Raw genomic sequence first — 17665 nt, 5'->3', positions numbered from 1 at the left:
AGAGCTTATCTGGATCAAAAGGCAATTGCTCTCTTTGCGAGCCATTAGTTTCATCGAACCGCACATCTACAGTCTCAACAACTTTGTTGTGATAGTTGTTGAAGACTCTGTAGGTGTGCGAGTCCTTTCCATAACCGAGCATAAAACCCTCATGTGCCTTAGGTGCAAACTTTGAGCTATGCTGAGGATCTCTAATCCAACATTTTGCACCGAAGCCTTTGAAATAACTTACATTGGGTTTCTTGTCAGTGAGGAGTTCATATGAGGTTTTCTTGAGGAATTTGTGAAGATATACCCTGTTGATGATATGGCATGCAGTGTTGATTGCTTCAGGCCAAAAGCGACGAGGAGTCTGATATTCTTCAAGCATGGTTCTTGCCATCTCAACCAGAGTCATGTTCTTCCTTTCAACGACACCATTCTGTTGAGGAGTATAAGGAGCAGACAATTCGTGAGTAACACCAAGTTCATCAAGATAATTATCAAGACCAGTGTTTTTGAACTCTGTTCCATTATCACTCCTGATGTGTTTGATCTTGATGCCGAAGTTCGTCGAGGCCCTTGAAGAAAATCGTTTGAAGACTTCCTGCACTTCAGTTTTATATAAGATGATATGCACCCATGTATATCTGGAATAATCATCAACTATGACGAAGCCATATAAAGATGTTGCATTTCTTAGTGTGGCATAATGAGTAGGTCCAAATAGATCCATGTGAAGCAATTCAAATGGACGAGTAGTGGTCATGATAGTCTTTGAGGGATGCTTGGATCTGGTCATTTTCCCAGATTCACATGCACCACAGAGGTGATCCTTGAGGAATTTGACTGATTCGATGCCGATGACATGCTTCTTCTTCGTGAGCATGTCCAAATTCCTCATGCCTGCATGACCGAGTCTTTGATGCCACAGCCACCCTTCTGAGGTTTTTGCTAGTAAGCAAGTGGCTGGTTGAGGACCTGTAGAGAAATCAACAATGTACAAATCCCATCTTCTGACACCTTCGAAGACTTTGGATCTGTCAGATTCCATGATGACAACACATCTATATCTACCAAAGATAACAATCATATCAAGATCACAAAGCATCGAGACTGACGTGAGGTTAAATCCAAGGGATTCAACAAGCATCACTTTGTCCATGTGCCTATCCTTGGAAATAGCCACTTTGCCAAGTCCCAATACCTTGCTTTTACCTTTGTCAGCATATGTGATTTGCTTCAGAGGTGATGGAGTTAGTGGCATATTCATCAGCAAACTTTTATCACCAGTCATGTGATGTGTGCAGCAACTATCAAGAACCCACTCAGTACTCTTTGGTTTGTCATCCTGCAAATGAATTAGTACATCTTACCATCTCATATGCTTCAGACTTGAAGAATATGATATCAATTTCATCAGATAGGAATTTCATCATAACAGAATTATAAGGACGTGTGAAATATTTTTATTTCATCAATATTAGCTTGCGTCCCATCAAGCATTTTTCTCAGGTCTCCAGCAAATTCTTCACATGATGATTTTCATCTCGAGACCTGACCTGCAGAAGTGATTAGTTCAATTTCTTTACCACCTACATCTGAAGGGGTGGTAAAGCATTCATCATCCTACGAGCACCATATGAGAAAGGGGGCATTGAAGCTAATGCACTTCTCTTAACAGTAGGGGGTTAAAGTACTCATATGAATATGCACAGAACTGGTTTGAGGATTTATGAACATAATGATTTGAAGAATAACGCTCATATTCATATTCCTTGTAGTTTCCATGCATGTTAGAAGCATTGGCACGGGTACGAGCATAGTTTTGACCAGTTGAGGATTTTGATCCTCTTGAAGACTTTGGTCCTCCTGAGGAATTTGATCTGGGGTTCAGATTCTTCATCGGTGGTGTCATGAGGACATTCACCTGAAGATTTTCAAGACAACTTTTGGGAACCCATATTTTCCTCAGGGGAGGGCCATTCCTGCAGTTAGTTCCAACATATCGAGCAAATACTTCACCAGCTTGATTTTTGAGCAGTTTATAGTTGGAGTCAAATGACTCATCTAAGGAATAGGATAATTCACATGAAAAGTCTCTTAGATTGGATGGATCAAAAGGAGGCCCGGTAGCAACAACCCATGAGGTTTTGGGATACTGCTCAGGTTTCCAATAAGATCCAACAGCATTCAATTTCCTCTCAAAGGCAATTCCTTCTTTTCTCGGGTTCCTGTTCAAGATCTGCTTTTTGAGCACATCACAAAGGGTTTGATGTCCTTTGAGACTTTTGTATATGCCTGTCACATACAATTCCTTCAGCCCTGCATTTTCATCAGTGACATTTGTATTTTCCTCAAGTGAGGAATCTGACACTACAGGAGCAGTTGAAGAATTTGTAGCAATTGAAGCATTTGATGATTCTGGTGAAGAATTAGCAGTGTCACATTCAATGCATTTAAGACATGGAGGAATGAATTCAGCTTGAGCAGCGCTGATCTGTTGAGCTAGTAATGAATCATTTTCCATAAGAAGATCATCATGAGAAATCCTCAACTTCTCTAGATCAAGCTTCATTTGAATAAATTCATAGGAAAGTTTCTCATGATCACCAAGGAGTGTATCATGACGATCTTGAAGATTATCAAATCTAGATTGAAGACTTTTCACATCTTCAGTGAGGATTTGGGTAAGATTCATTTCATCATTCAACAGATCATCGCTTCTATCTAGCAGTTTCTGAAGCTTTTCCAAGGCAGTTTGTTGTTGACGAATGTGGTTGCAAGTGCAAGACTAGCCTGTCTGGATTCTGAGTCTTCATCAGAACCCTCCTCTTCATCACATTCCTCTGATTTTGCCTCGGAATCCATTTCCTTGCCAATAAGTGACCGAGCCTTTCTGAAACTAGTCTTCTTGTGCGATGAGGACTTTGAAGATGAGGATTTTGAAAATTTCTTCTTTTTCTTCGAGTCATCAGAACTTTCATCCTTGTATTTCTTCTTCTTAGATTCCTTTCCCCAACGAGGAGAATCAGCAATGTAGTGACCTGATTTCTTGCATTTGTGGCAGGTTCTTTTCTTGTAGTCCTCAGATGAAGATTATGATTTCCTCATATCTCTTCATGAAGATTTACCGAACTGGCCACGTCGTGTAAACCTCTGGAATTTCCTCACGAGCATTGCAAGCTCCTGTCCAAATTCTTCAGGATCACCAATGCTATCATCCGAGTCTTCTTCTTCAGATGAGGAAATTGCTTTAGCCTTCAATGCACGTGGTCTAGAATAGCTTGGTCCATATAGATCTCTCTTTTCTTCTTGTTGGAATTCATGAGTATTGGTCTTTCGAGTATATCATCTTGATCAAGCATCTTGTAGTCTGGTCTTTCTTGAATCATCAGAACTAAAGTATCAAATGAAGAATCCAAAGATCTTAGCAGTTTCTTCACAACTCCGTGATCAGTAATGTCTCGAGCTCCCAGTGCTTGCAGTTCATTTGATATGTCAGTGAGGCGATCAAAGGTATCTTGGCAGATTTCATTGTCAAACCTCTTGAAGCGATTGAAGAGATTGCGAAGAACATCAACACGAGAATCACGCTGGGTTGATACTCCTTCATTAACTTTGGACAGTCTTTGTGAGATAAGTTTCGCTGAGCCCCAAGCACTCACTCTACCATACTGGCCTTTGCTCAGATGGCCACAGATGATATTTTTCGCTTGAGAATCAAGTTGCTTGAATTTCTTCACATCAGCAGCAGAGATACTAGCAGAGATGATGGGGATGCTATGTTCCACAATATACCAGAGATCATTGTCAATAGCTTGTAGATGCATCTGCATGTTGGTCTTCCAGAAGGGAAAATCCTTTCCTTCAAAAGTAGGACATGTTGCATTAACCTTAATCATGCCTGCAGTCGACATAACTAAAACTCCAGGTGGTTAAACCAAAATCACACAGAACAAGGGAGTGCCTTGCTCTGATACCAATTGAAAGTGCGTTATATCGACTAGAGGGGGTGAATAGGAGATTTTTAGAATTTCATCACTGAGGAAATTCCTTTTGAGAAAATTCCTCACTGATGACTAACTTACAGCGGAAACAGTAAAGGATCAGGAGTGCAAAGTTTCACTACAACAGTTTTTCAGGATGAAGAATATGAAAACAGTTTGCACAGTATGCAGGCACGTAGAAAACAAATGAGGATTAACTTGTGTGAAGAATTTGGGGTTGAGGAATTTCAGAGAAAGTCTTCAGCAAATTCTTCAAATAGTGACAGTGAAAGTCATCAACACACAATCTGAGGAATATAAAGAGTTGAGAAATAGACCCCGTTTCACAGTGAAGACAATGGTTGATGACCCAGTTCCAACTGCTGTGACAGTTGTACATCTGGTTTAGAGCGACCTGGTATTGAAACCAAAAGACACACAGTCCCGGGATACACAATCCCTACCGTATTCTCCTTGGGCTAAGAACACACAGTCCTCGCCCAACACTCGTGGTAAGTCTTGTGGTTGATTTTCTTCAGGACACACCGAATTCCTCAATTTCAATATCTTTATGAGGAATATCACTTTCATCGTAATTTCTTCGCGATTCAAATCTTCAGCTTCAGACCAATTTCTTCAACCGAAAATATACATTTTTAGGGGTCGATATTCATCGAATATTTCAAACTCCTCAGCGACTTATAGATCTTGTGTACACTCAAGAACACATTAGATACTTAACCTATAAGTCTTCAAACCACCAAAATCACTAAGGGGCACTAGATACACTTACACGATCACGTCTCAAATACTTTAACCTATAAGTCTTCAAACCACCAAAATCACTAAGGGGCACTAGATGCACTTACACGATCACGTCTCAAACCGACTTGGTTTTCAAGTCGTAAACTTACCGGACAAGTAATTAACTTGTCTGTCAAGACATAAAAAATAAAACGGCAAAAGGTAACCGTGCCCCCGCAAGGCATCCGACCGGATTTTGACGGACCATTCACGCGCATGTCGCACGTACGCCCAGTAGTGGACAGAACCCACTATATAAAGAGGTCCAACACTTCCATCACTAACGGTATGGGACTAAACTTTAACACCACCACTTGTCATTTTATTCATGGACTCAATTTGAGATTTCAGAATTTTGTATATGGGTCAAGCCATTTAATTCTAACAGTTATACTACCAATTCTCTAGTAATTCGCGGGAAGAAAAATATATACTTGAGCATTGATAAACGTCTTTCTCTACATGATCAGTGGAAGAGGCGATCTCGATCAGTAGCGTGAGCTGCGGGCGAAGAGAATCATTCGAGTCCATGAAGGATTGGGACAGAGGAAGAACCTCTCCGTTCCACGTCGGATATCAAGCCACCGAGGCGCCATCGTTTCACGTCTCCCCGCGTCGGGGTTTCACTGCATCTGGACCGAAGCGTAATCAACCCCCGTCGGATTAAACATGCCGGTATGCGTCTGATACGCGACCGCGATGCGGGACGTAGGCCCTGGCTGCTTGGCCTGCAGGACCGTCGCCACGAGATAGATTCCAAATATGCACGTGATGCCAGCATAATGCAGCAAAGGTGATCAGCTGCGTCATCCAGGCACGGCATGGGCGACCGATCGATCCGTCACTGTATAGTGGCCCGAGACCATGGTAAAGCACATCACCAATCGCACAACGCCGGGTCACCACCATGTTAGTGTCTGTCAGCAACGAGCAACCTCAACCTGGCTTGCGACGATGCGGACCGTTTCCAAACCTCAGACCAACTACAACCGCACCTTGCAAATTCGACTCTTTAAATGTCCCGGACACGCCAGGACGTTTTCACGGACACTCGTCGATCATGTCTTAATATAAATAATGCAGTCTACATCCGGATACCTTAAATTAAAAACCTCAAATCCATACTATTACATGCAACGTAAACCTAATACTAAGCGAAGCTCGTCCGGCTCCAACGTGTTCATGTCCGGCGGCTGGTTGCGCCCCTTACCGTGTCGGTTAGGTTGTCGGCGAGGTAGAGTAGGACATAGGGCACTAGACGGCTCACGGGAGTCGAGCTCCCGCCCTTTTCCATGCCCTACTCTTCCTCGTTGGAGCCGGTAACCAGGACGGTGCCAGTCGACGTGAGGTCGATGACGGATCCTTCCTGGGAGGAGCCGACGTCCACCATGACGCGGTTACGTCGCCCGCAGTGGTGCACCCTACGGGGCATCGGAGAATGTGACTCCGTCTCTCCAACATCCACCGCCGCGAGGGTCTTCGCCGCATCCCAAATAATCGGTCTTCATCACATGAAAATTAATCTCGAGCCTTGATACTTTCTCAAATATACCTAGGATCTACTTGAAATTCCTTGCTTCCAATGAATAATCTTTCATCAGAAAAACTATGTCATCAGCATACTTTAGAAAAGCTAGACCTCCATGAAGCAAATGAGGGATAAGCGAGGTATCAATCCTTGTGTTGTGCTTGCTTAACCAACAAAGCTAACCCATCAACAACTATGTCAAAAAGCAGAGGAGCTAGGGGATCTCCTTCTCTAACTCATTTGTGAGTAAAGAAATAAGGCCTCACATAATCATTCACTATGATAGCAACCTTGCCTCCCCTAACAGCTTTCATCACCCAAACACCAAGTCATATTTTTTTACATCATTCGGTAAAGGAAATGCCATTTAACTATTACATAGGCTTTTTCAAATTCTATTTTGAGTTAGAACCCGGGTTGCTTGCTATGATGCAACCGATGTATGATCTCATGAAGCACCATCACACCCTCCATGATAAATCTTTCTTTAATAAAGGTAATTTAGGTATCACTAACAATACAACTAATAATGAGTTATAGTCTATTAGCTAAAATTTTGGTCAGTGCTTTTTAACTGACATTTAACAAACAAAATTGGTCTAAAGTTTTGAATTCAACCAACATCTGGTAACTTTGGAATCAAAGATTGTGATAATCTCATGGTTTAATCTCACAATATCAAGCTTTACACATGAAAATCATCAAACAACTCTTTCAGGCCATCCTTGATCGTCTCCCAAAAAAAGTTGGCAAAATTATATTGGTAAACCATCAGGGCCAACAACTGTATTATGTTTCGTTCCAAAGAGAGTTCCCTTGATTTCCTCCAAAGTAAAGGGTTCAACAAGCATATTTCTATCTTATTCACTCAACTGAGAGCATCAAATTCCATCTAATCTAATAGATGTGATATCAACGGGCTGAAACAACTGTTTGCAAAAATCACTAATATGAAGCAGTAATTCAGATCCAACAGTGATGAGATCTACATCTTCATCAAACATGAGATAATATTCTTCTTTTTCCCCTAGAACTAACTTTTAGTTGGAAATATCTAGTATTTCCATCTCCTTCTTCCAAATCTCCTATTAGATATTTGCCTCCATTTTAATTCATCATCTCTGAGCAATATATTCAGTTCAGACTCATAAAACTATAGTTGCCTTCCCCAGTAATGAAGCCAAAAGTGAGAAATATTCATATTATTATTATTCAATTTTAAGCTTTGCAACACAGGTGGGTTGTGGCCCATCCGACCACTCCTAGCTCCGCCAGTGTATTTCCCCTATGGTTAAGGGAGATATTTGTGTGTGGATACATGATACTCTGCATCATCTTGATATTTTTTTTGCTAGAATGTGCATGAGTATGCGTAGTATGCATTAAATGGGTAGAGTGCGTAGAGTACCCAAGTCCATATACAAGCATTGGCTAGTGCAAAGCCATACAACATCTGGCGACGCCTGACGATGTCATCCATCCATGCTCAACACGCTAGACTAACTACCCGCCCCTGTCAAACTAGATAAGCCTCCCGAGATCTCACCGTAGCCCCCTTTGAGTAACCTTGCCCGATGCCAAACACGACCTCCGCTTTGATCTTGGGAGGGATACGACTGATGCATGGCGATGCCCCGTCAAACATGGTGGCATTGCGATGCTTCCAAATTTCCCACATAACCTACATAGTGATGGAGTGAATCTCCTTGAGCCGCTCGCGGTTGCCGGGCAAGCCATTGCACCAATCCACAATGGTATCATTTGGAGAGGGGGTCCATTGTGGCTTGCCTAGCACAGATCAATTAGTCGACCAAACTGTTCTGGCAAAAACACATATTATGAGTATATGGTTGATCATCTCGACCTCTTGGTCACAAAGAAGGCATGTGTCGTGCTGCAGTAATCTTCTTCTCCAAAGACTGTCCGGAATCCAGTAACGATCCTGCATGGCTATCCAAACGAAAAAAAGCAATACTATCATGGTGCACGCAACCTCGAGACAAATTCTTCATATGGTGTGGCATCACGCCTCACAAATTCCATATGCCGATCTGAGAAGAGTATCCGTCTGATTCTCAGACCCATTGAATCATATCCCTTGCGTCCATGTCCAGCTTGAACTCAGCCATATGCCGCCACAAGTTCAAATGCTCTGCAATGCCCACATCATCAAGGTCATGCCCAAGATCAAACAACCAAGCATCATCCTGGTTGCATCATATTGATATGTACCTTTTTTTTATAAAACGAAGGCTCAAGAAGAACCTGGCTTTAAATTAATTTGTATATGCTCCCTCCATCCTAAAAATAAGTGTCATATATTTAATATCAAATCAGTATAAATTTAACACTAGATCAACTACATTTATTTTAAACGAAGGTAGTATATATTAAGTAAAAGAAGGGACTCATAGACCATCTCAATATTTGCCGATTAAACGGCGGGGCAAGCCGTGGGTGTGGCAGTCATCATGTAGGCGCGACCGCGAACAAAGATGCAAAACCAATGGTATATAGTTCCGGCAAAAGGAAAACATACAGGGAAACATCCACCGTCGAATTGAAACCGTCGCGCTCCACGGTGGGATCGGATCGGATGAATCCTCCAGGCGGCTGGGATCGGATTGCCAGCAAAAGAAGCGAGGAAGGAAAGGAAAGGAGAACGAAAGCGGGTAAATCCTGGCCACGGGCCCGCCCGCGGACGGTGACAAGGCGGAGAGTCCAGACGCGATCCTCGACGTCCGCACCCGCAACACGCGGAGCAGTGCCGCGCGCTAGTCATCGGCAGCCAAAGCGGCAGCGCCGTCTCCGCCACAACCCCGAGACACCCCGCGCCTCCACCCTCCACCCTCCTCCTCTCCCTCCCCTTCCCAATCCAATCTGCCTTCTTCTTCTTCTTCTTCTTCTTCTTCTTCTCCCCCCACGCCACCTGCCACTGCTGCTCCTATATATACCGCCCCACGCCTCTCGTCTCCCGTCCCTTCCCCTTCGCACCTGGAGCCATCGTCGAGTAGGCCTGACCTGCATCTGCATGCCCCCGTGCTGAGTGCCGTCCATATGTGTGAGTGAGTAACTATCCATCCCGTTCTCCGCACGCCCTGCGTGGCTGATTGATTCTGTTAATGCTTCGACCGGATTGGAAAACTGATTCGCCGGTGCTGCAGGGACTGCTGCGTCGCGGCCAGGCCAGGTTTGCTGATGTTCATCTAACTAGCCGGGGAGAGTCCAGAACTGATCGATCGAGCTTCGGATTCGCCTGTTTCCTCAGCCATTGGTCACGGTTAAGCTCGAGGTGACGGTGAGTTCCTTCTCCGAGTTTGACTGTGTCATACTCCGCGACTTCCTTTACAGAGTGCCGTACGTGTTCAACGAATTTTTGCTTTGCTACATGCTTCTTTTCACTCCTGCTCCGCCTCGAGCCCTCGATCCTTAGGTTTCAGTATTGTGCACTGTCCGGTCGTATCATTCAACACGTGAGTTCGTTAGGACATCTACAGAGAAATGTCGAGTGAAAGTAGATCGGTCCAGTTGCTAGGTGCATGTGTTTGTGTCTAGGTGCGGCTTAGCTGCACGTTGCTTCTCCAATTATTATTTGCTAGGTGCATGTGTTGGTAGTCAGTACTCTGTACTCCTAACAAGACAGCCATATGTTTGTTTTTTTCCTTTCCGGTGAAGTATATGAATTTTGGATGAAAGATTTGATGGATATATGTGTGTGTTCATCCAAGTTCATCCTGCACATTGCATAGTTTTCTTTGAGTCGACCTCTCAGTCCTCAGGATTTTCTTTCTCCCTTCCCATCACGGTGAACTGAACTTGAACTTCTATTGCACCAGACAAACTTATAACGTAAGGTAAATAATAACATAAGGAGGACAGCAATTTTGACCCTTGAGGCTTTGTCTCAACAACCACCGCATGATTTCGTCCAGAAAACAACCACCGCAAGATTTCGTCCACAAAACAACCACTGCAAGACAAATGGACAAGTGAAAGGACTCTGTAGTTTACTTTAAGGGTGAAATAGAATAAGACTTCTTACAAGGACAAGGTGAAAGAGAAGTTGTTGAAGTACTCTAGCTTAGGGTCCCATGATCGATTCCGTATCTCAATAAATGAGCTCCTCTGGCCATGGAGGCCCCGTCATTTTGTCGCCACGACACATGCAGGTTCTAGGTTTTGTTGCTACCTGGCTTATCAACCTTGGGAGACTATTTTTCACATCCGGCAGCCATGGACAGCCAAGATGTTGAGATGTTAATATTATCTCTGGCAGATCCGTCCCAACTTCGGACCATAGATTAATTTTGTCCAATTGCGCTCTATTAATACTTAATACTAGCTTGATGTAGGTGCAATCAGTGATAAGTCATGCGACAGATATTTAGCACGTTTTTGACTTAATGTTACAGCAGACTAACAGTTACGCCTCCAGTGACTCCCCAATCATTCTCGACACCATGATTAATCTGTGCGATCCTCCAAACATGTCTCCAGTTCTTTGTTCTCCTTTTTTTGTGTGGCAAAAGCTGTGTTCTCTTTGAGATCTGCTGTTTAAAAGTACTTACTGTGCCCCGTGAATCGACCCTTGTGGTGAATGACAAAATTCTTATGGAGTGGACGGTTCCCTAAATTTATTTTGTATAAACAGAGAAATGGGTAGAGTGTGATAAATAATATTTATGTAGTTTTCGTTTGATTAATGCTGAATCGTGTGACCATACTGTTTATTGGCTAAATCATGCCATTCCTTATTTAGGGAGCGGCTTCTAAGTCTTAGTTGTACATCACTATCCTTCCCTTTTTCCTACGTTAGACTGCAAATCAATGATCCATTTGATAGCAACAAGTAAATTAATTTACTAAATATAATAAAAAATAGAAAAATAATTCCATAAGTGTGCTTGCGTAACACAGTTGCTGTCTAATTGATACTGCATTTGTGATGGGTTTTTGTGTGCCATATCATCTAATGATTTATCCTCAGTATGTTTTAGATTCTGGTAGAAACAGCAAGATGGTGAACTTTGGAAAGAAGTTGATGGCAGATCAAGTAGAAGAATGGAAAGGGTATGTCTGTCTTGAAGTCCTTCTGAAAAGTTTTTTCTTTTATCTGTTGAGAGGAAGAGAAGACTTTTCATACTTTAATACCAAATTGATTACATATTATTCTACAAAAAATATATTATTCTAGTTTGAGCCATGCGTACGTGTGACACTTTTAACCACAATTAACTTATTTTGGACACTATAAACCTTATTTCATACCCGTAAATCCACGTTCAAGTTTGAACCACATTCTAGAAGTTGAGGTGCTCATGATAGTTTGGTCCCACACGCTGGCATAATGTGACATTCAGATCTGGACATGTCGCTCGCCAATGGACATACTTTTCTCAAAAACTTAAAGAACATGGACACAATATGGTCCAAAGTGTCACAAGAAATTAAAATGTATTAGTGCTTGTATCCCACCTGTGTCATTTGCTTCAATCTTGTAAACCAAAAAAGAACCGAGGAGCCATCTAACTGTTGTTGTCCTATGATGATGAACTCAGTACACATGACACAGGACAATTTCCTTGCTCACAATTTTCTTCATAAGTTCAATAAATTTCCTGCAGTAATCTTATGAGTTATTTTGTCTTTATGTTCTTATAGGTACTATATCAATTACAAATTGATGAAGAAATTGTTAAAGCAATACGTTCAACAGACCCAAATTGGCGGCAAAGATTGCGAGCAAGTTCTTAAGGAGTTCTCGAGGATTCTTGATGATCAGGTATGCAGAGAGTGATTTCTCTTGAAATGATCATAAATACAAATTTTCAAGCTGCTTGTCCATTTGGTCTATCGTTCCCTACACCACGAGCTATACATATATTGAAATTAAAATCGAGGAATTGGGAGCTAACCTATATATATATATATATATATATATATAGGTAAATTGTTTGGGACACCTAACCTAGCCTTTAATAGCTCGCATGTTATCCCATTTGCATTTATTGATTTGAAAATAATTAAAACACACATTAATTAGCTAAAGTTCTTTTGTGTTGCTAAATTCAGATTGAAAGGATCGTGCTCTTTCTGCTGCAACAACAAGGCCACCTCTCTAGAAGGATTGAGGAATTGGGAGCACAGCGTGCTGCTATTATGCAACAGGTTGATGCATCAAGAGTTTTCCAACTTCGTGAGGATTACAGAGAAGTTGGAAGAGATCTCGTAAAGCTTCTCCGCTTTGTTGACATGAATGCTACCGGTCTAAGGAAGATACTGAAGAAATTCGATAAGCGGTTTGGCTATAAATTTACAGATTATTATGTCACCACTCGTTCAAACCATCCTTATTCGCAGCTTCAGCAAGTCTTTAAGCAAGTGGTAATTTTCTGGCATCTTATATTGGCGACTGTTTTTCTTCTTCTTTTCCAGCAGCTAATCCGCATTTCTGCAACTTATCATGCGCTTCTACCAATACAGGGAATTGTAGCAGTTGCAGGTGCTTTATCACGCAACCTTGCATATCTGGAACATGAGCATCGAGGAAGCTTTTTATCCATATATGATAATCCATCAGTTGTACTGCAGGTAATGTATTTCCAAGGTTCCACTCTCTTTCAGTTCTATTTGTTGTACGGTTTTAAAAGTGTGGTGTGATTCTTTTCTCCAATATTCAGGACCCTATCATAGACCAGGTAAACCATGCGGTACAGAAACTCACACATGCGACGAGTTTTATGCAATACTTGGGACAACATGCACTTATCGTCCAAGACGACACACCCAGTGGATCAGAGGATAATGTCGATGATGAGAGCTACCATTTCATGTCCCTGATGCTTAACCTAGTGAACACATTTCTTTACATGGTGAACACATATATCATTGTCCCGACCGCAGATGACTACTCAGTGAGTCTTGGAGCCGCCGCGACAGTTTGCGGCATAATCATTGGATCGATGGCGGTCGCTCAGGTGTTCTCTTCGGTTTATTTCAGTGCCTGGTCGAATAGGTCATACTTCAGACCTCTAGTATTCAGCAGCATTATGCTATTCTCTGGGAACCTGCTGTATGCATTGGCATATGACCTAAACTCCCTGACAGTTCTCCTGATTGGCCGGATACTATGCGGGTATGCAGATCTTTTTCCTCACTTCGACAAACTTGCCGTTATGAATTCGTTTTTTGTTTCTCGATCAGATCACATGTCATTATTTTTTATGGTTTGAGATATTCTGAAGTAGCTCCGTTTGTCATACTGACAATAGGTTGGGTTCTGCAAGAGCTGTGAACCGTCGGTATATCAGTGACTGTGTGCCTCTCAAGATCAGACTACAAGCCTCTGCAGGGTTCGTCAGTGCTAGTGCTCTTGGAATGGCATGTGGCCCTGGCCTTGCTGGTTTTCTTCAGACAAAATTTACGATATACTCGCTGACTTTTAACCAGAGCACATTACCCGGATGGGTCATGTCAGTTGCTTGGCTTCTTTACTTGGTGTGGCTATGGTTTTCATTCAAAGAGCCGGAACACTTCGCTAGGGAGGCAGCCAAGGCTGCAGCCAGTACACCTCAGCCTTCTGAATCTGGTAAGCTCTCAACCCACAGTAGTAGCTTGCTAATGCAAAATGTTACTCCCTCCAATCCATATTACTTGTCACTGGTTTAGTACAAGTTAGTACAACTTTATACTAAACCAGCTACAAGTAATATGGATCGAAGGGAGAATCTTTTTTTGGAACAACAAATTGTCCTGTTTGAAAACATAAACTACTCTGGAATTCATCCTTGTACGATAACAGCGTATAATCACCAGAAATTGTTCTAACATGAAGTTAACTTCTTGTAGATGTAGGTCATCAGGAAAGTGCTAACTTGGAGGAAGGTCTAGCACAACCTCTGCTTCTAGGTTCAGAAGAGATGCTGGATGATAATTCGGATGATAACGATGATAATGAAGATGCCAAAAGTTCCCATGAACCAGCAACATCCTTTGCTTCAGCATATAAATTGCTGACACCCTCTGTGAAGGTTTCTTTTTTTTCCCTAACCACTCTTCTGTTTTCCCTGAACTCAAGCATACCAAAAAGAAACCACATTTTCACCATAGTTTCATTTATACAAAAATTGAGTGAAGTTGCCTGAACTCCATAACGTGAGATATCGTGTCTTGGTTTAACAATAATTAAAAATACATATTCTAATAACTGGAAGGTACGTTGGCATTGACACACAATTAAGCAGACAACACACCAGTACATGACAAGTGAACATGACGACGAGCCCAAAGGAAAATCTTGGAGGTGCTTGCCCCTCTTTCCATTGGAGTTTGGACATATGTTCATGTATAGGTTTACTTTATGTACTGAAACTACTGTCTTCTGTCTTTTCCTTTAATAACTTCGCATGAACGGTCATTTCGCAGGTCCAACTATTGATATATTTTATGCTCAAGTATGCGATGGAAATTTTGCTCTCCGAATCAAGTGTCATCACCACATACTATTTTAACTGGGATACAAGTGCCGTGGCCATCTTTTTAGCGATTCTTGGGTTGACTGTTCTTCCAGTAAATGCCATTGTCGGGAGCTACGTTACAAATTGGTTTGAGGACAGGTAACTTCTCTTTTCTATAAGTATCATACTATTCCCTCCGTCTCATAATATAAGAGCATTTTTAACACTACATTAGTGTCAAAAACGCTCTTATATTATCGGACAGAGGGAGTAGTAAAATAAACTATATACAGTTCAGGTTACTACTCCCTCCGTTCATAAATATAAGTCTTTTAAGAGATTTCACTAAGAGTCTACATACGGAGCAAAATGAATGAACCTGCACTTTAAAGTATGTCTATATACATCTGTATGTAGTCTAGTAGTGGAATCTCTAGAAAGACTTATATTTAGGAACGGAGGGAGTAGATGTCAAGGCCTTAGTTACGCCCATTTTAAAGATTTCTAATGGCAGGAAAAAAAAACCTTTTTTTCGCAGGCAAATTCTGGTGGCATCTGAAATCATGGTTCTGATCGGCATTATCATGAGCTTCCGTTACACTCCTCACTACTCGATTCCACAATATGTCTCTTCAGCTCTCATCACATTCGTATTCGCAGAGGTGCTTGAAGGTATGTACACCATAACAATCCGAGAATCATTCAGCTCAGCAGCACATGCGATTTTATATCTGAAACAATCTCTCCATTGCTCACGAACAAATGCAGGAGTGAACCTATCCCTGCTTTCGCGGGTTATGTCATCCAGGCTCTCCCGAGGGACCTACAATGGCGGCCTCCTTTCGACGGAGGCCGGGACGCTGGCCCGTGTGGTTGCTGATGCGACGATCACCGCGGCGGGCTACCTAGGCACGGACATGCTCCTCAACATCACCCTACTGCCGCCTCTGGTGATCACCATCGTCTCCATTGTTGCAACGTTCTGCACATACAACACCCTGTACTGAGGAGGCAGTCAAGCAGATCGGAACGGCCTTTTTTTTCTCTCTGAAGAATGTTCGGTTCCTGCCCACATTGGGCCGGGCTGTTGAAGTAGTGGCAATATTTGTTTGTAGACTTCAATAAACGGTTTAAATGTTGATTTGTCGCACGTCCATGTAAGAAAAATATGCCGTAGTACTATTAGTACATGCATCAAACAGATGTAAATTAAGTTGTTTTTTGTGTTTGGATCCCTGAACATGCGAATTCAAATGCATTTAGGCCCTATTTGTATCACCGTTTTCATTCTAAATACATCCGTAAAAAATACATGCCTCAGTCGGTCATTTTGTTTCCAGCCGGAAATTGCTCATGAACCGGTAAGTTACACCTGTAAACAATACACCTTTTTAAGGGGCAGCGACCCAGCTACAGAAGCGGCAAAGGACTCTCGTGCGGGCCGGCCCAAGAGGGAGACCTGCAAGCCGGCCCGGCTTGCAGGTAGCGAGTGGGCCTGAGACCAAAGGACTCTCATGCAGGCCGGTCCAAGAGGGAGACCTGCAAGCCGGCTCGGCTTGCAGGTAGCGAGTGGGCCTGAGGCCAAAGGACTCTCATGCGGGGCGGCCCAAGAGGGAGACCTGCAAGCCGACCAGGCTTGCAGGTAGCGAGTGGGCCTTAGGCCAGCTAGCAGATCGGCCGCGGCGGCAGGCGGCTAGGACTTGGCGTGCGTGTGTGTTGCGTGTTCTTAGTCCTCTCCTCTCTCTCCCGTACCTTTCTTGGGTTTGAAATTGTAGCTACCTTCTATGGAGATGAACGAAATTCGTTGATTCCTAGCTCTAGACCTCACAATCTGGCATCAGAGCCGTCGAATCCTCGAGCTACCTAGCCACCCCCACCACACCCGCCTCGCTCGCCACTGGCGAGCTGAAGCCATGGACAAAATTCCGCGGAGACCCGTGCTGTCTACGAGTTCCTGCGCGCGGACTTCGACGTTGTCCTCGCCAAAACTGCGTCGGAGCGCAACGAGGCGACAGTATCCGCCCTGGCCAAGCTCGATGGCAAGCTGGATTTGCTGTCCGGGCGCATCGACGACGTCAAGCTGTCCATCGGCGTCGACCTCGACGAGCTTCGCGGCGACATTGGTGCGGACCACATCACTCATGTCGCGTCGTCATCATCACCGGTGTCTCCAAGGGAGCCACAGCTGGGCTCGCATCCTTCGCTCAACGGCGGACCCAGCGGATCTGACGGATTCAAGCCAGATTCAGAGAAGCGACAGGCAGGTTCCAAGTATGTACCCCCTCCAGCTAGAGGTATGCCTATTGAGAATTTTCGGCCATTCGTACCGGACTCACTGAGTTCCGGGCCTCGCATGGAGTTGCCTCATTTTGATGGATCTAATCCGAAACTGTGGCAGTCTCGTTGTGAGGACTACTTCAAACTCTGGAATGTTCCGCAGCAGCAATGGATTTCGTTTGCATCTGCTCAGTTCGAAGGATCAGCTGCTCGTTGGCTGTAATCTGCTCATTGTCGAGCTCATAATGTCAATTGGACTGAATTTTGTTCCCTGTTGCAGTCTCGTTTCGGCCGCAACAAACATCAGAATATATTGCGACAGATGTTTCATATCAGGCAGACTAGTTCAGTTGAGGATTATGTTGAACATTTCTCTGAACTATATGATGAGTTGACTGCTTATGAGCCTAATCCTAGTGTTGTTCACTATGTGACTCGGTCCATGGAGGGTTTAATACCAGCTATTCGGTTACTGGTGGGAATCCAGCAACCTTCTGACCTTGATGCAGCATATGCCTTGGCTCTGTTGTCTAAAGAACTAGGTGATACAACTACTATCCCTTCGATGACAACCAGTTTCAGATCATCCTCTTCGTCGCAACTGTGAACAGACAGAGTGGCATCTCAAAAGT

At 43.3% G+C, this 17665-nt stretch overlaps 1 protein-coding gene across 3 annotated transcripts; it reads left to right on the top strand.

Annotated features, from left to right (window-relative positions):
* Nucleotides 1-9060: 9060 nt before the first annotated feature.
* Nucleotides 9061-16023, top strand: LOC123427456 (SPX domain-containing membrane protein OsI_17046). 3 transcript variants are annotated; one of them, XM_045111511.1, is made up of 12 exons: nucleotides 9061-9365; nucleotides 9465-9598; nucleotides 11298-11370; nucleotides 11962-12082; nucleotides 12373-12684; nucleotides 12784-12891; nucleotides 12981-13435; nucleotides 13572-13888; nucleotides 14149-14330; nucleotides 14725-14915; nucleotides 15295-15428; nucleotides 15525-16023. In XM_045111511.1, exons 3-12 carry the CDS (start codon nucleotides 11318-11320, stop codon nucleotides 15761-15763), a joined length of 2112 nt encoding a protein of 703 aa, XP_044967446.1. In that variant the 5' UTR covers nucleotides 9061-9365; nucleotides 9465-9598; nucleotides 11298-11317; the 3' UTR covers nucleotides 15764-16023. The 3 variants fall into 3 exon arrangements, with proteins under 3 accessions (XP_044967446.1, XP_044967445.1, XP_044967444.1); XM_045111510.1 differs by having other exon boundaries at nucleotides 9062-9361; nucleotides 11288-11370; XM_045111509.1 differs by having other exon boundaries at nucleotides 9062-9365; nucleotides 11288-11370.
* The last annotated feature ends 1642 nt before the right edge of the window (nucleotides 16024-17665 follow it).

Source organism: Hordeum vulgare, chromosome 2H (genome assembly GCF_904849725.1).
Source record: "Hordeum vulgare subsp. vulgare chromosome 2H, MorexV3_pseudomolecules_assembly, whole genome shotgun sequence".
Taxonomy (NCBI): domain Eukaryota; kingdom Viridiplantae; phylum Streptophyta; class Magnoliopsida; order Poales; family Poaceae; genus Hordeum; species Hordeum vulgare.
Note: the sequence above shows the minus strand (reverse complement) of the source record. Positions and strands in the feature narration are given on the sequence as shown.